The 24,490-nt window shown below is 42.5% G+C and overlaps 1 protein-coding gene across 5 annotated transcripts in view; it reads left to right on the top strand.

Annotated features, from left to right (window-relative positions):
• The first annotated feature begins 4,309 nt into the window (after window positions 1-4,309).
• The window catches only part of TMEM242 (transmembrane protein 242), a 63,381-nt gene continuing 43,200 nt past the window's right edge, over window positions 4,310-24,490 (top strand). For 2 of the 5 annotated variants that reach the window (XM_030556648.1, XM_030556642.1), the window contains exons 1-3: window positions 4,310-4,461; window positions 6,599-6,699; window positions 18,941-19,078. In XM_030556648.1, coding sequence (XP_030412508.1) covers window positions 4,326-4,461; window positions 6,599-6,699; window positions 18,941-19,078 — 375 coding nt within the window. In that variant the 5' untranslated portion in view covers window positions 4,310-4,325. Of the gene's footprint in view, window positions 4,462-6,598; window positions 6,700-18,940; window positions 19,079-21,397; window positions 21,524-22,359; window positions 22,990-23,590; window positions 23,749-24,490 lie in introns of those variants that run through there. The other 3 variants (XM_030556643.1, XM_030556644.1, XM_030556645.1) reach the window with 3 other exon arrangements.

Here is a 24,490-nt window from a genome sequence, read left to right as displayed (position 1 = left end):
ATCTTACACATAGTCAACAGAGAACAGGTTGAAAATCACTGCCCTACACTATTAGTGCCTTACCCTATTTAGCCTTTTTATCCATGATCTGGAAGAAAACATAAAATCACCATTGGTAAAGTTTGCAGATACCACAAAGAGTGAAGAAGTGAGGAGAGGTCACTGATACAGAACAATCTGGAACATTTGGTAAGCTGGAAACAAACAAACAAACAATATGTGTTTTAATACAGTGAAATGTAAAGTCATACATCTTGGAACAAAGAATATAGGCTATATTTACAGGATTAGGAGCTCTATCCCACGAAGCAGTGACTCTGAAAAAGATTTGAGGTCATGGTGGATAATCAGCTGAATGTGAGCTTCCAGGCAAAAGCTTTGGCCAATAGGGCTTATGTGATCCTTGGATGTATAAATGGGAATATCAAGTAGATATATGGAGATAATACTGCCTCTGTATTTGGCACTGATGTGACCACTCCTTGAAAACTGTATCCAGTTCCGGTGTTCACAATTCAAGAAAGATGTTGGTAAATTGGAAACTACTCAGAGAAGAGACACAAGAACTAATTATTAAATAATTGAAAAACATGCCTAATAGTGAAAGACTCAAGGAGCTCAATCTTTTTAGCTTAACAAAGAGAAGAGTAAGGGTGACTTGATTATAGTCTATAAGTACCTACATGGGGGAAAGATATTTGATAATAGAATGCTCTTCATTCTAGAAGACAAATGTATAACAAGATCTAATTGCTGGAAGTTGAAGCTAGACAAATTCAGACTGGCAAAAAAGGCCCAATTTTTTAACAGTGAGGGTAATTAACCACTAGTGGTGAATTTTCCATCACTGGCAATTTTTAAATCAAGATTGGATGTTTTTCTGAAAGATATGCTCTAGGAATTTTTTCAGGGAAATCCTATGCCCAGTTCTACACAAGTGGCGAGCTTAGATGATCACAATAGGCCCTACTGGACTTAGAATATATTATTATTAGTAATCCTATGCGCTACAATGCAATATACCACCAAAACAAAATGGTGGTGTTTTATACTCTCTTTTTACAGGTGCAAATAACTTCACAAGGAACAAGGCAGTGGAGAGTGAAGCCCTATCTATAAAATGTATTCAACAGTATTAAAATCTGAGAATCCCAGCTGCATAAAAGCAGTAACATATTTCAAAATAGGTCATTTAAAAATGGTTCCCATTTTTAGTTTATTCAACAGAATCACTTAAAACTTTCCAAAACATTTTATTTGGACCACTTTAGTAACATATATAAGTTTGGGATAGGAACAATAGACATAAGACTACCCACAAATAAAAATAAATATCTGTAACATACAACCAATAAAAAACAAACCCTAAACAGAAGGGAGAGAGTCTGAGAGTCCTTGTTTTCCACTAGCAAATTTGCTATTGATTTTTACATAGACAGTACTCATACTATGGTAATGCACAGCAGTATGTGTCACATAGATGGATTCCTTCAGCAAAGCATTACACATATGCTTAGATATATGCTTTATTCTCATTAACTTCAGTAGGACTTCAGCACATTAATTTTGCTGACATGGGGTGTTAGTGACAACTGCTTGTCCATTTACAATGACTTGCATGTTTGGGATATATGGAAGTTGAGACCTGTGTGCGTGGTGGGGAAGTCTGAGAAATTTCCATTCTAAACTAGTCATTCCCTAACTAATCATTCAATGGCTTCCCATCCCCTCAGGAAACACAGTTTTCTCTCCTCTTCTGTATATTTTTTTTTAACCAAGTGTATTATGGCATTATTTACTTTGTTTTTCAGAGTAGATACCTTGATGTGACTTTCCATCTGCCTGTCCTAAGTATTTTGCAAATAAACCATCGGTGGGGAAAACAAAAAACTGAGATGGAGAGATCATATAGACTGAATGTTAATTAATTATGTGTTATCAAGCTATCTTAGGCCCTATCCTACAACTTGATCATAGCAGGGTGGATCTGTGACTTTAGTGGGGCTCTATTTGGGTGTAGGAAGTTACATGCATGATATAATTTGCAAGACCAGTGTGAACTTTCTCTTCCAAAACACTACCAAAAAAGAACTGCTTGGATGCTAGGGATATAGCTAAAATGGAAAATCATAACATCATAGGACTGGAAGGGACCTTGACAGGTCATCCAGTCCAGTCCCCTGCACTCATGGCAGGACTAAGCATTATCTGGACCACTGGTCACTAACCAGTAGATCATGATTGACTGATCGATCCTGGAGCCTCTGCCAGTCTATAGCAATCTCTGGCTTCTAAAAGTCTGGCAGCACAGCAGGTCTAAGGCAGGCTCCCTGCCTGCCCTGGCCCCACGCCACTCCCAGAAGTAGCTGGCATGTCTCTGCGGCCCCTGCGGGGCCAGGCAGGTCCACGCACTGCTGTAGCCCCTGCCCACTCCGCAGCTCCCATTGACTGGGAACTGCGGTCAATGGGAGGTATGGGGGTGCCAGCGGGTCTCTGCATGCTACCTGTGTCTTAAAAACGGTCTAAAAAAAGCAGATAAAGCACAGTATCTGCTAAAGGAAAAGGTATCTATCACATGTTGAAGAGTGAGAGCAATAGTACAGTTTAGGAATATGAGAGAGAGAGAGATATTAAATGAGTCCTTGAAACAGTCAACAAAAGCTCTCTGTGCCCTGGTTTCCCCATCTATACCATGGGGCTAACCATACTGACCTGCATGGTAATGCGCTTTGAGATCTACTGATGAAAAGCACTAAAAAAGTTAGGTATTATTTGCCGTGTTGTAGCTGTGTTAGTCCCAGAATATTAGAGAGGCAAGGTGTCTCTCAGGTATTATTACTAATGAGCATATTTACATTGAGCTTTACAAAACATAGAATAAAACATATTTTTCCTTTATTAAAAAGTGTATTTTGCAGCAACGGAAAATACACTGTAGTATTATTATTGTAAAATTATGTGTCTGGCCAAGGACCAGGACCCCACTGTGCTAAGCCCTATACAAACACAGAACAAAAAGACATTCCCTGTCCCAAATAGTTTATATTACTGCAGAATACTTTAGTATTTTTTAAGAAACAAAGGCTGCCCCAAGAAATGGACAGACTATAATACACATGCAGCGTTAAGCCACACATCACCAATCTTCATGGGATTCCCGCTGCTCTCACAGCTTGTCCCTTCTTTTACAAAAGAAAAAATATATTTTATTGTCATCAGTTCTAGCCCAAACAGCTTGCCCCCTATAGGGACCTCATGGTCAAGGGGCCACCAGATGTGACCTGTGGGTCTATATGTCCCTAGGACCAACTCTGCACACATCAGAAGTGGGAGGCCCTCTGAACCCTAAGTTAATACCAAGTCTGAGGTCTCTCTGGAAGGTGCCGATCTGCAGCCACATCTCTCCCCTCAGTGGGTGGGAGGGAGCACACCCTCAACATGGGGGGGGGGAATTTTAAACAGCTTTCACTCGCTTTATCCACACCGCGGATTAGCCTGCCTATGTCAGCAAGGGTATGGCTACACTTGCAGCTATACATTGTTGGGAATTACAGCTGTCTTCGTACAGCTGTGTAGGGAAAGCGCTGCAGTGTGGCTACACTGACAACTACCAGCGCTGCAGTGTGGCCACATTTGCAGCATTTGCAGCGCTGTTGGGAGTGGCTGAACAGGCGTTCTGGGATACCTCCGAATACCTCTGGAGGCCAATTACAGCGCTTTTGGTGCCCACGCTGGCGGAGCAGTGCTGCATCACCAGTGCTGCAATCGTTATACCCCAGGCAGAGCAGGAGTACAGCCAGCGCTGCAGCCAGGGAGATGCAGCGCTGTATGTGCCTTGCAAGTGTGGACGGTGGGTAAGTTGCAGTGCTGTAAACCCACCACCAGCACTGCAACTCTCCAGTGTAGCCAAGCCCGACATTTATAGACACCCCCTCAGCCGCTGTTTTTAAGTCGCCCCTTCTGGCTGATTGTTTCAATACTTTCTGTTACAAACCAGCCCCATAAACTGCCCCGCGGAGCACACCTCCCTTGCAGCTGGGGGGGCATTATTTAAGGCAGTTTTGACTCCTAGGGGGGAGGTGTATCAAGGGGGAGGCAGGGCACCCCCTTAGCTGACGCTAGAAGGGACTGGCGCTGCGCCTCCCCTCCGCAGACGGGTCTGGGCGGCTTGGGGAAGCCCTGCCGTGGCCGTGGTGGTGTGAGGCGTTCGAGGCACTCTGAGCCGAGCGCTGCCGGGTGCACAGGCGGGGGCTGGGCTAGCGAGTCCCTGCCCAGCTCGGTTTCCATCCGGGTTGCAGGGAGGAGCCTGGCTCGCAAACCCGAGCATGGTGCCGGCTGTGGGCGCGGGCGATCCCGAGGGCACCGCTGCTCCAGCTGAGGGGAACCCTGGGCTGGGAGCGCCCGTGGCACGGGCGGGCCCTCACCCCGCAGCAGCCCAGGACAAGTTCTTCTTCATCAAAGGTGCAGAGAGCCTGGGGGGTAAAGGCCCGGTAGCGAGGGGAGGGCGCTGCTGCTGTTGCTGCTCTGCCTAGTCTCCACAAGGCAGGAAGATTCCCTCTTCTCCTAATCACAGCAATAGTGTGAGAAAGCCCCTTGTCTCCAGGGCAGACAGGCTGTGTCCCAGGATGGGCAGTGGGGCTGGCTGGGGTGGCACTGGCCACAGCCTTGGTTGTAACAGGAAGGTCACAAGGATGCTGCTGCTTCTTCCCTCCCCAGCTGAGCTAAATTCCCCACTCTTTGCCCTTTGCCTCCTTGGAGGACGTATGGGTTGCAGGAGAGGTCATTGCTGCTCTAGCAGGTGCTGTGGCTTCAGCCACATCTTGGTACTCACAGCCTCTGTCAACCCACCCCCACCCCTGCACTGCTGCTGCCCCAGCCCCCCATTTAAGCCCCAAAGGGAGCAAGGGGACCATCCCTTTGGGTGGAACCTACTTCTGCAGCTTGCTCAGAGGGCAGCAAGAGAGTGCAAGCAGGTTTGGAAATGCTTCTGAGGCTACTGCACTTGTCACAAAGCCACCACTCTGTATCTGACCTCTCAGGCCTCCGCAGAGGAAACCTGCACAACAGCTTCAAAAGATGAGCCTGGGAGCTAAAATTCACACTTTTACTAGACACTGCAAAATATAGACTGAGCAGATATAATGAGCCATAAATCTAGTGTAACAGCAATCTGTTATCCTCATAACCAGCCTGTGACTGGAAAGTTGTTAATGAGCCACTGTACCTTGAATGGTCCTTTGAAATATGTGTTAACTATTTATGCTAAATAATCTGTTGCAGCTTATGTGTATCAATGAAATTTGAGTACATTTCCCAGATGTGAAGAACTCTGTGTAGCTCAAAAGCTTGTCTCTCCCATCAACACAATTGGTCCAATAAAATATATTACCTCACCTACCCTGTCTCTGTGAAGCAACTGAAAGTTGCACTTCCCCTTCTCCCCAAGACCCACAGAAGCCCCTCAGCTACCACCATGATATGGAAATGGTGCTCCAGGCAACAACAGAGACAAAGCTGGAGAACAGCTGCTGAACATGTCTTCAAATATGGGCAGATTTCCAATTGGCAATTTGAACTGATGAGTGCTGCAAAAAGCAGTTAAGTCTCCCCTTTGAAGAAATGGTGCTGAAGTGTACAGCCATGGGATACATAGCTCTTGAGAGACCTAGGCTGGTGTGGGGAGATATTGTTCAGAGAGAACTGTAAAGGAGAAAGACTTTACCTGGGAAAGCCTGCAGTCTGCTTAGTTTTATCTGACTTTCCAATAGATGAATGCAGTATAGTTGTAGTTCTGTCATTCCCAGAATATTAGAGACACAAGGTAGGTGAGATAATATCTTTTATTGGACCAACTTCTGTTGGTGAGAGAGACAAACTTTTGAACCACACAGACCTGACCAGAAGAAGAGTTCTGAGTGGCTTGAAAGTTTCTCTCAACAACAGAAGTTGCCTCACCCACCTTTCGTATTGATCAATGGTTTTCAAACTAGGGCCGCCGCTTGTTCAGGGAAAGTCCCTAGGGGGCCGGGCTGGTTTGTTTACCTGCCGCGTCCGCAGGTTTGGCCGATCGCGGCTCCCACTGGCTGCAGTTTGCCACTCCAGGCCAATGGGGGCTGCGGAAGGGCGGCCAGCACATCCCTTGGCCTGCACCACTTCCTGAAGCCCCCATTGGTCTGGAGTGGTGAACCGCAGCCAGTGGGAGCCGCAGCTGGCTGAACCTGCAGACGCGGCAGATAAACTGGCTCGGCCTGCCAGGGGCTTTCCCTGAACAAGTGGTGGCCCTAGTTTGAGAAACACTGCTACAGATGATCAGTCTCTACCGGGATTTACGGGCAGCGTGCCCTTTTTCTTCTCCAGGAATGTGAAGTAGCAAATCAGTTTTAATTTGTTGATATAAACTAATAATTGATTTTTAAAGTACTATATTACAGAACTTTCCTCGTCATTCACTAGATTGAGAAAATGAGCAGTTTGACAGCTATTCCTTTCCCTCAGGCAGCAGCTGATAGATTCGCACTTCTGATTTTTTTTAAATGCTTGAACACTTTTTTTCTAGGAAAGAAATTCATTATTTTATTTTCTTAAATTTTGTTGGCAGGTGGAATTTTTCTAGGTACTGTTGCTACTGCAGGAATGATCGCTGGTTTTGGTACAACACTTGCTATGGCTAAAAAGAAAAACCCCAACTGGTTCAATAAGGTTTGTCTCTTTTAAAGTACTATACAACCAGTCAAAAGTAAAAATAAAATCTTTGCTTCATGGTATATTATTGCATGCTCATTTTGGCTATATTAATTGTTAAGGATATAGTAGTTTTATAACCAGGAGGCCTGATTTTGCATCAATGAAGTCAATGAGAGCAGGAGTTAATTCTAAGTTACGTGTTAGTGTTCCTTACTGCTCTAGTGGCAGATCTGGGCTGGTTATAATAAAACCCATAAAAAAGTTTATTCAGTCTGCTGTGATCATATTATTATAATCCAATGAAAAATATTAAATAAATGTGTCACAGTTCAGGGCGACTACATCTGTATTCCCCCTCTATAGTCCATCAAGGGCACATACGCTAGGCTTCTGGCTCTCCAGCCATTGTCTCTCTTGGGTGGAGACATGCATCTCTCATTTTTCTGACCAGGATATTTCCAGGCTACACAGCTCCCTAATTATACTATAAATTCACCAGCAAAGTCAGACCGCCTAAGCAGACCTGTTTGCTTTTTCTTCAGAGACTAATAAAAATGTTACTGCCCACAGCTGAGCTCACAGCACTTTCTGTGCAAACTTATTTATTCTTAGGGTACAAGTATTACAGAGAAAACATATTAAAAACAATAAAAACCTACATGCATGAGAGATCATCCCAACTCCAACATGGGTTCTGACAGGTGATTAGTCCTTCAGACCCCACAAAGGATTCTTGCCTATGGTCACATGTTTATAACAGCCTCAGCACAGAACTAGCGCACTCATGAAAAGTTTAGTCCATTCTCATAGTTCAGAGCTCTTTACCTGCTTCTGGAAACTCCAGATCAATCAGTAGACAATGGGTTTTCCTCCCCAGGGCACAGCTTCAAATGCCCTCCCAAGTATCTCCTAGGAAGTCCACTTCACACATACTGTCCTAAACAGTTCTTTGAAGTTCCTAACATTTCCCCAAGGTATACATTAGTCAGTATCCTAGAAAAGTTGCATACAGTCCTACAACTACACAAACAATTCTATTTTTAATAAAATGGATCCTTAAACTTAACAAGATTTAACTTAACTCAGTACGGTTTATCTGGGATGTTGCAAGAAATTGCCCTCTGTCACAAAATGATTGAAACACAAAGCTGTTAAACAGTAAATTTGCCGTTTAAAGCCCTGATTCTGCAAACATATGTATACTTTACTCATGTGAGTGGTCCCATTGACAAGTTTAAAGTTAAGCACACACGTTTGCAAGATTACAACCTATAAGATTAAATGAATATCATGTAGATAAATACACTGTCACAGATAAACCTAGTGTGTGAATGATCACTGTTATAAATAAATATGCAGAAAGCTCTTTTAGTAAGATTATACAGAGAAAAACATGGACATTCAAACTTAAAGTGTTTACTCCATTTTTAACTTGTCCCGTGCCACCTAGGTATTACAACACATGGTAAATGTACTGGTCTGTGACTCACATGTATGTAACACTTGCAATAAGATAAATAAAAAATATAGTGTTAGATCATTCAAAAAGTTTCTAAAAGGTATTCAAGTTGAGGACATTTAGTATGCATCATTAATGTAAGTAGGGAATTTTAAAATAAAGATTATGTAAATACATAATATTGACCTAGTACAGGGGTAGGCAACCTATGGCACACATGCCGAAGGCAGCACGCGAGCTGATTTTCAGGGGCACTGACACTGCCTGGGTCCTGGCCACCCGTCTGGGCGGACTCTGCATTTTAATTTAATTTTAAATGAGGCTTCTTAAACATTTTTAAAACCTTATTTACTTGACATGCAACAATCGTTTAGTTATATAATTTTAGACTTATGAAAAGAGACCTTCTAAAAACATTAAAATGTATGACTGGCATGCGAAACCTTAAATTAGAGTGAATAAATGAAGACTCGGCACACCACTTCCAAAAGGTTGCCGACCCCTGACCTAGTAGAACATCTGTGCCATAAACATTTAGACCTAGAAACCTATAAATATTTTGCATTTTTAACTGCAAGGACAAACCTATGATGGGACTGTACGTGCAAGTATATCTAATCTTGGAATAGAATACAACTATTCAAGAAGAGTTTTTCCTTAATCAGTTTTTCATTGAATGAGCATTTGTAAAATAAACACTTAAAATTGATCAAACACTAAACCTACTATAATATCTATTGCACCTAAGAGATACCTCATCCTCTAAATCCTTTTGATCTGACATACAAAATCATATCATTTTATTCATTGTACTTTCCATTAAGTTTATAACAGCATTTATTCTGAACCCTCAAAATCTCTTCTTTTGAAGGAGGGAATATCTGAGATCCAGCCATCTTGCAAAACCTTACTTTAGGCTGAGACATATCACTCTGTGGCTGTTCCATACTGATCCCATGTCACCTCTAATACTAGAATATCTAGCAAAAAATGCAAACACCCTCTAATTTCAGGTAGGTGAACAGTAAGATCCAGCGTACACATTTTTTTCTGTGAGTAATGTAATAATTCTTCTAAAGACAAACTAATAGAAAATAAATTATCAAAATCTAGATAATTTTAAATAAGAAAATAAACAGCAGGGTACTTTTAGTAGCAGAAAACCAACAGGGATCAGTTTTTTAACATCCCATCCTCTCCAACAGTGAAAAACATTTTTACAGTTTAGCACAGTGGTGGGCAACCTGTGGCCCGGGGCCGCACGTGGCTCATCAGGGTAATCTACTGGTGGGCTGCGAGACAGTTGTTTACATTGACCACCCTCAGGCATGGCTGCCCGCAGCTCCCAGTGGCCACAGTTTGCTGTTCCTGGCCAATGGGAGCAGCAAGAAGTGGCAGCCAGCACATCCTGCGCTGGTTAGGCCTCAACTGGAGTATTGTGTCCAGTTCTGGGCACCGCATTTCAAGAAAGATGTGGAGAAATTGGAGAGGGTCCAGAGAAGAGCAACAAGAATGATTAAAGGTCTTGAGAACATGACCTATGAAGGAAGGCTGAAGGAATTGGGTTTGTTTAGTTTGGAAAAGAGAAGACTGAGAGGGGACCTGATAGCAGTTTTCAGGTATCTAAAAGGGTGTCATCAGGAGGAGGGAGAAAACTTGTTCACCTTGGCCTCCAATGGTAGAACAAGAAGCAATGGACTTAAACTGCAGCAAGGGAGATTTAGGTTGGACATTAGGAAAAAGTTCCTAACTGTCAGGGTAGTTAAACACTGGAATAGATTGCCTAGGGAAGTTGTGGAATCTCCATCGCTGGAGATATTTAAGAGTAGGTTAGATAAATGTCTATCAGGGATGGTCTAGACAGTATTTGGTCCTGCCATGAGGGCAGGGGACTGGACTCGATGACCTCTCGAGGTCCCTTCCGGTCCTAGAGTCTATGAGTCTATGAGTCTATCCCTGTGGCCTGCGCCACTTCCCGCCACTCCCATTGGCCGGTAATGGCGAACCGCAGCCACTGGGAGGTGCGGGCGGCCGTGCCTGCGGGCAGTCAACATCAGCAAAATGTCTCACAGCCTACCAGAACATTACCCTGATGGGGGCTGCATGTGGCCCACGGGTCACAGGTTGTCCACGACTGGTTTAGCACAATTATTATTCTGTTCAGAAGAGCCTTGTGTTACTAGAATACTGGAAAAGGTGTGATGTAGGCAGGGCTGGTTCTAGCAATTTCGCCGCCCCAAGCACGGCGGCACACCGTGGGGGGCGCTCTGCTGCTCGCCAGTCCCGTGGTATCATAACCTAGTCCCAGATTTGGACCTTAGCGTCCAAAATATGGGGGTTAGCATGAAAACCTCCAAGCTTAGTTACCAGCTTGGACCTGGTAAAGCTGCCACCACCCAAAAAATTAGAGTGTTTTGGGGCACTCTGGTCCCCCCAAAAACCTTCCCTGCACAACAAAGGGAAATAAACCTTTTCCCTCCCCTCCCCCCAGGTGTTCCTGGAGAGATGCACAGAAGCAAGCTCCATGAATCTAAACAGAGGGATTCCACCCTCCCCGTTTCCAGCCTTGGAAAACAGAAGTACCGAGAGCTAATCTCTCTTCCCCCCTCACCCAGAGGGAATGCAAAGTCAGGCTAGTAAATCTAACACACACAGATTTCCCCCTGACTTCTTCTGCCACCAATTCCCTGGTGAGCACAGACTCAATTCCCTGGAGTTCCCCACTAAAGAAAATCTCCAACAGGTGTTAAAAGAAAGCTTTATGTAAAAAGAAAGAGAAATACATAAAAAATGGTCTCTCTGTATTAAGGTGACAAATACAGGGTCAATTGCTTAAAAGAAATATGAATAAACAGCCTTATTCAAAAAGAATACAATTCAAAACACTCCAGCAACTATACCATGTAAATACAAAAGAAAAAAACAATAACTCCTATTGTATTATGATCTCCGTACTCACAACTTGGAAACAGAAGATTAGAAAGCAAGAGACAGAAATCCTCCCATAGCCGAGAGAGACAGGCACAAGACCAAGAACAAAGGACTCACACACAAACTTCCCTCCACCCAGACCTGAAAAAGTCTGGTTTCCTGATTGGTCCTCTGGTCAGGTGTTTCAGATTACTTCTTTCCAGGTGAAAGAGACATTAACCCTTAGCTATCTGTTTATGACATGTGGCTCCGGTGGATCTCCCGCAGGCATTTCTGTAGACGGTCAGCTGGTCCCGCGGTTCTGGTGGAGCTGCCGCAGGCGTTTCTGCGGAGGGTCCACTGGCCCGTGGCTCCGGTGGACCTGCCGCAGGCATGTCTGCAGGAGATCCACCAGAGCCGTGGGACCAGCACACCGTCCGCAGCCACGCCTGCGGCAGCTCCACCAGAACCATCTGCCGCCCTCCCAGCAACTGGCAGAGTGCTCCCCACAGCGTGCCGCCCCAAGCACGCGCTTGGCGCGCTGTGGCCTGGAGCCGGCCCTGGATGTAGGTGAGGATTAAGGTACACTGGGTGAGATTTTTTTGAAAAGCTTGCAGAGTGCCTTTCTGTCTTATACCTGGCTTTAGCAAGTGCTAAATATTTTGATGAATATTACATTTCAGTGGATTTAAAAATAAAAAAGCCAGGCTAGTTGTAGAATGTATTTATACATTATTTTGTGGCAATATTGTATTTTGTATGGCCTATTTAGATTTGAAAATATACAAAGAATTACTTAGTCTAACAATGCCCAGATTTTTTAACCTTCAAAGCTGTCTGCAAAACTCATCTTTCTCTCTCAGCTTTTGAGGAGAGGAGGGTTTGAGGGATATAAAGTTATAGTATCACTTATTATGTTTTGTTTTGTTCTACTTAGAGTGTGTGAGTATAGTGTCATTGACTTTTTTGTGTGTAATTATTTGTAATTAATGTTGTGACATTCAAGTTTTGCAAGATATGTAGAAACTAAGACAGTTGTCTCATTGGGGGGAGGGATAGCTCAGTGGTTTGAGCATTGGCCTGCTAAACCCAGGGTTGTGAGTTCAATCCTTGAGGGGCCCACTTAGGGATTTGGGGATTGAGCAGGGGATTGGACTAGATGATCTCTTGAGGTCCCTTCCAACCCTAATAATCTATGATTTTAAATATATTAAGAAGTAAGCACACGGTATAATAATGTAATTCCACAAATTATATAAATCCTGTTACCAATAGCACAGTTGGTTTCATTCTGACTGGCTATAATTTTTTACCATCTTGCAATGATGTTTTAAAACAACTGTTTCCTGGACATTACATTAACACCATTTTAGATCTGTATGCTCTTCACTGGCTAACCTGCCCTACTACTCAATATGAAATTAATCTAGAGGACATTGAGATGACACTGATGAATAGTAGGTAGATTGTACATGGCACCAAATGAAGTGAAGGATTTTCCTTTTCAGTTGAAGCCTATATTTGCTGTTAGCCCTGCAACTGAATTAAAACAGTTTATCAGCAAACATCAGTGTCTACCAAGAATTAGAACTTTAGAGAGCATAAAAAGGAAGTGCTGCTTTTTGTCATGCTGACTGTGAGGATTGCTGGTGAACAGTTTCACAAGACTGAGGCTAGACTTTGAAAATGGTATAACTGTCAACAAAAGAATGGCTGAGGACTAGTCACCAAAACAGAAAACTAGCTCTGTAGTAGCATTATTAATTTCATTTAGAATTGTATATTTAGAGCACTGAACATTATCATTTGTAATAATATAACTTTTAAATGATACTGTACAAAAATAAAAGCATAACCACGAATAACTAGCTTTAAAGTTAAATGCAGTCATCATAAATGTAAAATGCATAGTTAAAATGAATAATGTTTTTATGCTTACAAAAGTGAGAGACTAACAGCAGGGGTAAAAGCCAGGCATGATGCAGGAAAGGACTGCTGTAAATAAGTAAGTAAGTAAAATCCGTTTATTCATGTCTGACTTTTGGTGAAGCCATAGCAGAATTTTCAGAAATCTTCTCAATCCATCACTAGCTTTAAGCACTCAGCAGCAGACCTCCCAGTGATCTGCTAGACACCATCTATCCGTCTCCTGTCGCCATTCCTTACATGATAACTAGGGCCCTACCAAATTCATGGTTATGAAAAACATGTCTCAGACCATGAAATCAGGTCTTTTGTGTGCTTTTACCCTATACTATACAGATTTCACAGGGGAGACCAGCATTTCTCAAATTGGGGGTTCTGACCCAAGAGGAGTTGCAGGGGGCATCACAAGTTTATTTTAGGGGGGTCATAGTAATACCAGCTTAGTGCTGCGCTGACTTCAGAGCTGGGTGGCTGGAGAGCGGCGGTTCGTGGCTGGAGAGTGGTGGCTAGTGGCCTGGGGCCCAGCTCTGAAGGCAGCGCCCCACCAGCAGCAGCGCAGAAGTAAGGATGGCAACACTGTACTTTGCCATCCTTACCTCTGTGCTGCTGCTGGCAGCGACTCTGCCTTCAGAGATGGGGTCCTGGCCAGCAGCCGCCACTCTCCAGCTGTTCAGCTGTGAAAGCAGCACTGCCACCAGCAGCAGTGCAGAAGTAAGAGTAATAGCACTGAAACCTCCCCTACAATAACTTTGCAACCCCTTCCCCCAATTCCTTTTTGGGGCAGGACCCTACAGTTTAAATCTGAAATTTCAGTGTTGTAATAGCTGAAATCATGAAATTTATGACTTTTAAAATGCTATGACACTGAAATTGACCAAAATGGACTGTGAATTTGTAGGACCCTAATGATGACTTTCTCAAGGTTATTTCCATCTCTATGCCTGACATGACCACAGTACACAAGTTTGCACCTTTCGATTAGGAAAGTACAAGGCAAGGCCCTAATCCTGAAGATACTTATGTAAATGCTTCGCTTCACTCCCACGAATTGAAATAGGAATCAGTGTGACTACTCATGAGAGTAAAGTTAAGCATGTATGGAGTATCTGCAGGACAAGCTCTGATAATGTACCTTAATTCTGACTTGCAACACCCAAAGGCAGAAACTGTCAATTAAGAGATTTTTTAAAAATAAAATCTAGTGCCATTAAATGACAAACTCGTGATTTCTTTTTCTTGTGATTTAGGCTCCAATCCTACAAAGATTTGTGCATGCGCTTAACTTTACTCACAGTGGGGTCAATCATGCCAGGTGCTGAGAACTCTGGCCCCAATCCAGCAAAGCAGTGAGCATGTGCTTAAATTTAAGCACCTTGAAGGCAGTGGGGCTTCTTTGCAGACATAGAAAGCTGCTCACATGGAGACAATTGCAAGTTTGGGGCCTTTGTCCCCAGGGCTGGTTCCAGGCAGCAGCCGACCAAGCACATGCTTGGGGCGGGGCGGCGCTCAGGTTTTTGTTTTGTTTTGTTTTGTTTTTTGCTTCGGCAGGGTGGCACTGGAGGGTTTTGTTTGTTTGTTTGTTTTTGTTTCGGCCTGGCAGTGCTCGGAGGGGGTGTGTGTTTCGGCGGCGCGGCACGGGGGATGGGGGCTTGGGCAGCACGGTGCTCGGGGGGGGGCAGGGGCTTGGACGGCATGGTGCTCGGGGGGGACGGGGGTGTTACAGCAGGGCAGCGCTCTTTTTTTTGCTTGAGGCAGCAAAAAAGTTAGAGCGGCCTGTTTGTCCTTAATACATTTGGAAAAGGTACCTTCAACTCTAGTGTGTGTGTCCCCCTTACTCCAGTCTACTTCGCTCTCCCTCAATCCCGGCCCCAAAAAGTAGAAATTTGGAACATATGTTTTGGGAATCAAGTCGGCTAATTCTGTTCCATATTTTCCTGGCCTGTTTTTAAAAAGTGTTTTAGCAGTTTATTTTTGTATTCAGAGAGGTATTTTCAAACCTTGGAGCTGTGATGAAGAGAAACTAATGTGTACTGACAATAAGTAACAAACGTGTGAGTAAAACCCCATTTACTTAAAAGAACAACACATAGCTATTTCTATGTTTTAATTAATTAAACATTTTTTCTATGCCATTGCATTGTGGTCTCAGAAGCGTTTCTCCTAGCAATTCATTCATCACTTCTCTTGAGGATTTAAATAGCTTGCCTGAACATTCCATGACAAAGATATCTGTAAACACAATTTATTTGGATACCTACCAGAGGAGTCAACTTGTGACTCAACTCTCTTGAATGACTACCAATAAAGCCAGATCAGTTTCTTCCATTATCACTTTTTCTAGTGCAATGAAGCATTTAAATATAATTCATTTTGCCAGCCGTTTTCACAAATAATGCTTGTGTCTCCCACTTAAAGATTCGGTGAAGTGGACATTTTTTGTGCACGGTTTTTCATGTTCAAAAGTAGGGAAATTTTTAGATTTTATATTATATTTGAAATATTTAGATAGGAAAAGTGTCAGACAAAAAAGTTATAGAATTTCTAAAAGCAACAGAATCATTGTTATGAGCATTAATTAGTTACTGTACAAAGATCATAGGATTTTTATATAAAGGACTTAGTCTGAATAATGATCACTGTAGTTTGTGTCTTTGTGCACCAATATGCATATATACAATGCATGTATACTTGCATGCCACTCAGATTTTAAATGATGTGCGCCCGTAATTCTAAGGTGAGAACTGAGCCAACAGTGTTTGAGTTGCCCCTAGTTTAATAGGCTTTTGTTAATGGCTTCTACTCTTGAATTAGATTAGGCTATATAAAAAGACAGATTGCTACTGAATATATCCTTTGTGAACATATACTTCAGCTGGATAACCATGCTCAGAACTAAATCTTAGAAATTTAAAAAGTGAATGAAAATGGTTAATGTTTATGATTGTCTCTGGGATCATTTAAATATATAGTTGTTTGAAGATTCAAAGTTGAATGAAAAGTTTCTGATCCTATTCCAATGTCCAGTAGATATTGGAAGTGGTGGGCATTCTACATATGCTAAAATAGATAGAAATGCAATGTAGGAGGGCAAATAGCAGGATCTATATTAAAATTTTCAGGAAGATTATTTAAAGATGACCTGCAAAAGGAAAATCAGTGGGTGGGGTGGGGTCAATTTAGATATTTTTTCTGCTGATTTACATTCTGCTGCAATATCAATAGTGTAAAATCTTGTCTTCTCTGATTTTGCTGGAGGTGACATTGGAGAGCTAAAGAACTGGTGTGGGAATTTTCTTAACTTTAGGGTAAGGGTAACCATGTTGATCTTTTAACAATGAGCTCTTTTCTCACAGCTGTTTGGCACATGTTTGAGTTAAACAGGTATTAATGAAAACAAACCAAAACCTAGAATTTTTAAAGTTTGTGACTAAAACTCCCTCTCTCAACTGCTCAGGGTTTATTTTAATTGGTAATTATGAAGACATCATCCTAGTTAATCATATCATCCATCACCATGAAGGGATTTATAAAGCATTCCAGGAAAAACAGGATAGACAAGACAGGAATTTGTAACAAACTTTTTTAGGGAAAAAAATAAAACCACCACATACTTTCAGGTCTTCTGTATATATCATACAATATCATAAACCTAATCTTTTTCCATGACAGGTCACCTTTTAAAAGCAAAAATCCAAGACCTATAAATGCTTTAAACAAGTTTGGAAATCAAGCTAATCCTGATACTTAGTTTTAACTGCATATTTCTCTTTGCTATTCTTTAGAATATCTGAAAAAACGGTTCTTTAAATTCTCTTGCAAATGAATTTTCTCTGTCAGGATTTAAATCATTTTGCAAATGAACATATTTTTGATTAAATAATTTTGCAAATGAACCTATTTTTTTGCATCTTTACACTTCTAATGACTATTTGTTACCTTCATACTGAAGTTTCATGCTCTTTAAAAATAAAATGGCAATTTTTGTTATACTCCCAGAATTTTACCTACCAACATACTGTTTCCATGGAGAAGGCTTCACCTTGAGAATTCATTTCTTCTGTGTTTAATCAGTTCTTCCAGAATTCTGAGTACAAAACAAAATTGCTGTTAAACAATTTTAAATAGTGTGTATAGATACTGGTTTTCTTTATTGTGCAGGTTTGAATCTTAATATTTCTAGAATACTTTTCTTTAACCTAAGGGCTAATTTACATACAGCAATATGTTCTTTGTCTTCTGTCCTGCAAGCACTTATGTATGTACAGTCCCATTGGGTTCAGAGGGAAAACTCATGTATATACATTTAAGCACATAAAAGTATTTCTAGAATCAGGGCCTGAATGGGAGCATTTTCAGAGTAGTGAACTTTGGAACTTACCAAGGTTTATCATGACCTTTTTATGTGGTCTGACCAAGAATTTTGCCTCATATTATAGTTAGCATATTAAAGTTTTAAGGGTCCAAGCCTGCAGTCTTTACCTGAACCTGAGTAGTTCCAATGAAGTCAGTCTGAGTTTTACTTTTCCCCAGGGGTGCTCCACCCCCAATCCGACCAAAGTCCCCCCACTCCACCTCACCCTCAAGGTCCCGCCCTCTCCCCATCTCTTCCCTCCCAACTCGCTGCCTCTTCCAAGGCCCCACCCTCATTCTGCCTTTTCCTGCCCCTGCCCTACTCCCTCCCAGAGGCCCCTGCCCGCTGCTGGCCGCTCTACACTCTCCCCCAAGTCCCTCCATGAGCCGCCAAAGAGCTGTGGCTAGTGGGTGCTGAGCACCCACTATTTTTTTCTATGAGTGCTCCAGCCCCATAGCACGCAGGGAATTGGTTCCTATGGTTACCAGATTGCAGTGGTATCTGGTTTACTGCAGTTACATTCTGTAGGTAACACGTATTCTACAGGAATGAAGTACACTTAATCAGATATCACAGTGTGATAACTGTAGGTAAATGTTGACTGTTCAGTGTAAACCGTACTGTGTACTCCTATATTAGTAATAGTACATTAATATTAGGACAGCACCCAAAGTCCTCAAATCACAACTGGGAACCTGTTTGGCTCAGCATGAAATGATTTTTCCAAAGAAAGATTTCTGTGTTATTAGGTTTGTCAACCCTGATGTATCGGAATTTTGACAAATGGTAAAAATGACTCAGCATGAACAGTATGGAGGCTGAACAGGATTCTACATTTGCCTGTCAATGGATTTTTGGAGAAATGAGATGCAAGCAGTTCCAGAGAACATTAGTTGTTGTTTTTTTGTTTGTTTGTTTTTTAAAAGCCCATTTTCAGAATTCCTTCAGGTGATGCTCCTCTCCCTCCATCCTCACATTAGTCCCTCTCCTTCTGAAGTACCTGCTCCACATGGGGCTGAAGGTCATCAGGGCCCTGCTGTTTCTCCAGCTTTCTCTCCTGTTACCCAGAGGGCCAGTGTAGAGGTCTGCAGATATCCTGTGCAAGAGGGGATCAAGTCCAAAGATGAGTTTTAGAGCATTATTACACACTGACTCCTAGTGATCTGGGGCTGTGAAGGTGTTTCTGGGCCCTTCTGTTTTTCCTGGTTCCTACTCAGTTACTGCATCTTCTGCCCCCAACCAGTCAGTCATTGATCCCCACATGGCAGCTGACATTAGGGTTCTTGAGATAGCAAGTGTGCTACCCACATGTGCTATTGACAACTGCTAGGACTGCTGCTGAGTCTCCTTCCTGGAGGATTAAGAGCAACTCATCCTGAGGAATTTTGTGGAGGGTTTTAGCCCCGCTCTGTGGGAATTTGGGGGGACAGGAAGGGATTCAACTAACCCCCTTGCTCTGCCCTCTGGTGCTACTGTCAAATCCTGCTGAGTCTTTAGTTCAATAGTAGAGTTTGCTAAAGAGACAAATGCCTAGAGCTAATTTTTTTCTTAGCTTGGATATTTTAAAATCCGTGTGTTACCGAATCTTGACCTTGTTATCTTGTTTCTAGGGTATTACTGCCACAGCTGCATTACCAGAGAATGGTTCATCGCTGGCCTTACGAGCCTTGGGGTGGGGTTCGCTGTATGCCTGGTGTGGAGTTGGGCTGATCAGTTTTGCCATCTGGAAGGCTTTGGGAGTTCACAGTGTGAGTACCACACATCATTTCCTCACAAATTGTGATCTAGGTGTGAAATGTCTTTCATGGGTCCGCCATACCACTTGAGCCCTACGGAGTGCCATCTGCAGGGATGTATGCTAAGGGAGAATGGCTGCTCAGCCTCTGTGCCCCAGAAAGCAGGGGCTTCATATTAGCCACAAATAGGCTGTTTTGGAAGGGGCTGTTGTGGGTGATGTGGGAGAGGAACTATTTATACCATACTTATATGAACCAGTATTCCAGAGCTTTCACATAGGGCCATTATTCCAGTAAGACTAGAATAGTAGCCACAATTTTTCTCTGTGTTAGAGGGTGTGAATTCCAAGCTATCCCTTGCTTAGCTCTCCATAGAGTCTGAGTTTTGCCTTTAGCACCATCTGTTTATTTTCAGCACCCTTCAGGCATGAGATGTCCAAGTTTTGCTTTAGTACTTCAGCAACTTAAGAGCCATTTGTTTTTCTTTCAGATATCAATTTCCTCACTGGTGTGTTTCTGTAGAGAGTAAGGGGACAGTGGATGGTGGTTTCTTGTGAAATAGAAGGAGGGGGAATCTTGTGATGTCAGTCAGGGCCAAGGAGCTAGGGAAACATCCTTATACCACAAGGAGTTCAAGCTATCTTCAACATAGAGGTGTTTATGCTCCAGTGCCACATAGTATTGAATCTGAACAGTAAAGATCATAAAAGCATTTCATTTGGGCCCTGGTAGTGGGACATGCCATCAGGGCTCCCTGTGACTGCAGGTTTGGTGGAGCTGTCTGCTTCCCAAGCTGAAATTTAATGAATAGATCATTTTTTTGGCTTCTTTAAACAAACTAAATAAATCTCCATAGCCTGCAAGAACTTCCCTCTTAGTTACCAAATTGAAAAAAAACAAAAGCATACTTCAGCCTGACATTTTCCTTATTAAGCGACACCCCTATCTCTACTCCTTCCTCTGGCCCCACTGTGAATTACCTCATAACCCTTCCACTAGTAAGTCATGTGTGTCATGGCCCTACTTCCCCTGGCATTTTTCCTAGAAGAACATTTGGCCCCAACATATAGTGCTCCACACACACACACACACACACACACTCTATTCTTAGTAGGAACAAGTGAAGGGAGGCAGAGCCTTCAGTTAGAACGTGAGACAAATGCAAAGCAATTTTTTTTAAACTCAAACACTTTATCAGGCAGCAGTGGGGTACAGTGAGGGAAAGAGGATGGGGACACCCAATTATCTCCTTTACATGCTGAGCTCCAGCACATCACTCAGCAGCCAAAATGGTGCTTTCCACAGTATATTGCTGATTCTTATTTCCATTCAGTCAAAGCACTTCTGGCTGTACCAAAGGATGGCAGGCTTTGTCTCTAGTCAGCAATTTCTGATAGTTCTGTTTTATTGAGCTTAGTTTGTATTTCCCTGAGAAGTACAGATCTATGCTGACACTGGCCCAATAGCCAACCAACTCGCCACTGATGTATATTGTTCTGTTAGCTTTTTTAAAATCTTCAGATCTTAGAGAAATTGGCATATCCCATATTTGATAACGTGGATTAGCACAGATTATTGGGTGGGTCTCACCCACATGCTCAGGGTCTGACTGATCATCAGGGGGTCATGAAGGAGTTTTTCCCCAGGTCAGATTTGCAGAGACCCTAGGGTTTTTTTGCCTTCCTCTGCAGCAAGGGGCATGGGTCACTTTCTGGTTTGAACTAGAGCAAATGGTTGATTCTCTGTAACATGAAGTCTTTAAATCAAGATTTGAAGACTTCAGTAACTCAGCCAGAGGTTATGGGCCTACAAGAGGAGTGAGTGGGTGAGGTTCTGTGACCTGCAATATGTAGGAGATCAGACTAGATGATCATGACTGTGCCTTCCTGCATTAAAGTCTGAGTCTTTTGCACAATCAAAAATTGCTATTTTATACTAGCCACTGTCATGTATTTGTTTCTCCTCTCCTGATCTTATCATGCACCTACTGAACTGTAAATGTTTAAAGTATCTACAGGTACAAAACCTAAAGTATACTGTAAATGAAAAGTTTTCTAACTGAACAAAGAATTTCCTCTGAATACAAGTAGTATTTGTATTGCTGCTAGTGTTTTTTGGCCAGCCCTTTAACATAATACACAGAAGCAAGGTTGAATATCAAAATAGCATCATCTAGAGTTTAGAAATTAGTTTCCAGAGCTAGCTCCCAAGTATTCCAAGAAACTCACATTGTAACACTGTTATCATTCTGTTAGCTGTAGTCTTGCATGTGTTAGACATAATCATTTTGACCAGGAGTTACTGATATTTTTCTTTTTCCCCTGTATCCAGGGAAACAAGTGCATGCTTTTTGGAAAGTTAGCAATTGCTAACATGTGAGCAGAGGTACAGACCTACAAACTTGTCTGTTAAAAATATTTTAGCTTGTTTAACATATAATTGTGGAATGATGAAGTACCAGGCAAAAATCAACTTTAATAGAAATGCTGTCTACTAACAGTTACTTTTAGGAGTGAACTTACGTTCCTTTGCACATAAAACTATTAAAGCTACAATCACAATTATAGTTTGTACCCCGGAGGTCAACATTTTCAAATCTGGGTGCCTAAGGTTAGATTCCTACATGCATACTTAGGCACCTAAATAAAAGTGTACCTTCAGCTCCCACTGGCTTCAGTAGTAACTGTGACACTGAGACGTTAAGACTTATGGACTGCATTGATCTGGCCTTGATAGTAATGTACCTGCCATAAAACTATTCTAATTCTTTTGTGCAAAAATATGCGATGGGAAGTGGTGAGCATCTCATGCAACTTGTCTACCACATGCCTGAAAGTAAAGTGCTGCAGCGGGACTGGGATCCCCCAGGTCCTCCAGGACCTGCTACCACAATAGCAGGAGCAGGATAAAAATGCAACAAACAATGCGGGAGTGGGTATTGCATGGCAGGATGTGAGTGGCATTAAAAAAAACCATTACCCTGTGCGGGGCTCTACCTGGAAGTATAAAATTAAAAACAATGTAGGATGTTACAATATTTAAGAGCTATTTAAGGGTTAACAGAGGTGGATGAAGGAAAGGAGACTCAGTGATAGTCTTTTATAAGAGCAGTGAAACTTGAGTTGTCCTGACAGAATTGGTATAATTAAGGGTAGAAATTATGCCAGCAGTTACTGTGATCTATTATAGTGCACAGCTATGAAGGCAGAGGCATTTATTAGACTGGGTTGTTATATGTAATTGTCAAACATCCAGGTTGCAGTTACTTCCATGCAAAACAAAATCTTCCCTAGGAGACTTCAGAAGAGCAAGAGCACACTTGTCTAACAGTCACCTTCTAAGGATAATGCCATCTAACCACAGAACTGGAGAGAACATCGCTGATGTGTTTGCATTGTGTATTGCACCACAGCTACATCTGCTGGCAGGAGATAAAACAAACACACTTAAAAAGACATTTCACAAACATTTTAGTTTTACTTGCTGGGATTCTTTTTGTATGTTTACACAAAAAGAGACATTTCACTAGGGTGACCAGACAGCAAGTGTGAAAAATCAGGACGGGGGGGGAGCCTATATAAAAAAAGAGCCCCGAATAGTGGGACTGTCCCTATAAAATCAGGACATCTGGTCACCCTACATTTCACACACGTTGACCTTTAGTATTTTTGTGGGTTTTAGTGATTTCTTTTATTAAGTATTGTAGTAATGGTAGGATAGTACTAGTATTGACAAGTGGTTTGTATTCCTTGAATAACTGCTGAAGAAACTTGATCGTCACTTTCAGCATCCTTGCTAGTTCAGTACTGTTTCTTCTGTACATGTTGCCAATTGTATTGAATTTTTGTGTGATGGGTATAGGTGTCTGTTATGGTCAGGTTTATGATAATTTAATGCATTGCATCACCTACAGAAAGTCAGAATTTAAATCAATGGAAAATCTAGCACATTTACTTCTACTGTATTTTATACTATAACTTTTCCAATAATTTGTTTTCATTGATGTGTTCATGTGGTTCAGAAGCAGCTGCAAAGCATTTGTGGTGATGTTTCTTCACTGGCTTCAAAATAATTAAAGCCAGCACCTATTCTGGATGTTATATCCTTAAGCCTCCAATAACAAGACTATATACCACCGCAACTTGCGCCTGCTGTAGGAGCAACCATAGAATAGTTATTGTCTGTTTCTAACATTGCAACTGTATGCTGGTGCCCTAGTCACCAGCTGGGGACAGACAGTCAGCCATGCCCATCTTAGTTTTTTGTCCCTTTCTTTAGGGCTCTGTTTATTATCTTCACAAAGACAGAAAAAGTGTGCCAAAGTATCACAAACAGGCTGATTGGGAGTTCAAACTGGGATCCCCTGGCCTCCAGTAGTTACCAGCTAGGACCCTTTCCAACCCTTGGAGCCTCCACAGGGCTTGCCTGCCTGCAGTCTCCTGCTCTGGTTACCAGAGTGTATCTTCTCTCCTGGTTCCCTGCCCCAGTCTTCCATGGAGCTGAACTCTCCTTTGTATTATCTAGCTGAGAGTGTGGGCCAATCACGAGGTGCTGACCTGGGCTGCCTTCCATATAGTGATTCAAAAGAAGAGAAGCCCATAGAAGACTGCGGGACTTCTCTGATCGCAAACCACAGATAGGGTAATATCTTATTCAAGTTCTGGGACACAATTACAAATTTTCATAGCATTCCTTTTAACATGCAGTTAAACCTTTCTATCAATCCATCTGTTTGCAGGGGGTAGAAAATGGTTCTTACTGAGTGGACCTATGGGCCTCCTGCATTAGCAATAATGTGAAGGCCATGCCCCAATGTGTCAGGATGATGCTTAGGCTCTCTACCCAGGAGAATACTTTCAGTAACTGTTGCCTGTGTGGTTGCAGAGCGCAAGGCTACAACCTCCAGGTACTGGGTGGTGTACTCTCCAATTACTAAAATAAAATCAACATTCACTTGAACTCGGTTCTAGGAGTCCTACAAGGCCTATCCCAACCCACTCAAATGGGGTGCCTATAGGGGGGCCCCTATGAGCCAGTCTGTGGACCACTAATCGGAATTCTGGGCAGGATGCATAATAATCCTTGATATCTTGGTAAATGCCCCACCAAAAGAACCAGGCCAGTATCCTTTCCCTGGTTTTGTCCACCCTCCCAAGTTGCTGGCTCAAGGTATATCATAAGCTAGTTTTAATATCTGGTTCTGATATGGCCTGGGAACTAGGCTCTATGGGCTCTAGTCTGTTTGTCTTGGGTCACCTTTATCAGGCGATCCCCCTCTAGTTCAAAAAGAGAGTCCTGAGCAGAGCCAACCAGTACCCCATTCGCCCTAGTTGGTCACCATATAACAGTCTGAACACAGTATTCTCCCTCTGTCTCTGAATGAACTTTTTTCCCTGGTTCAAGCCTGGCAGGTCTTCCCCTGCA

The sequence above is a fragment of the Gopherus evgoodei genome, chromosome 3 (assembly GCF_007399415.2).
Source record: "Gopherus evgoodei ecotype Sinaloan lineage chromosome 3, rGopEvg1_v1.p, whole genome shotgun sequence".
Lineage (NCBI taxonomy): Eukaryota > Metazoa > Chordata > Testudines > Testudinidae > Gopherus > Gopherus evgoodei.
This window is presented reverse-complemented; position numbering and strand designations above follow the sequence as displayed.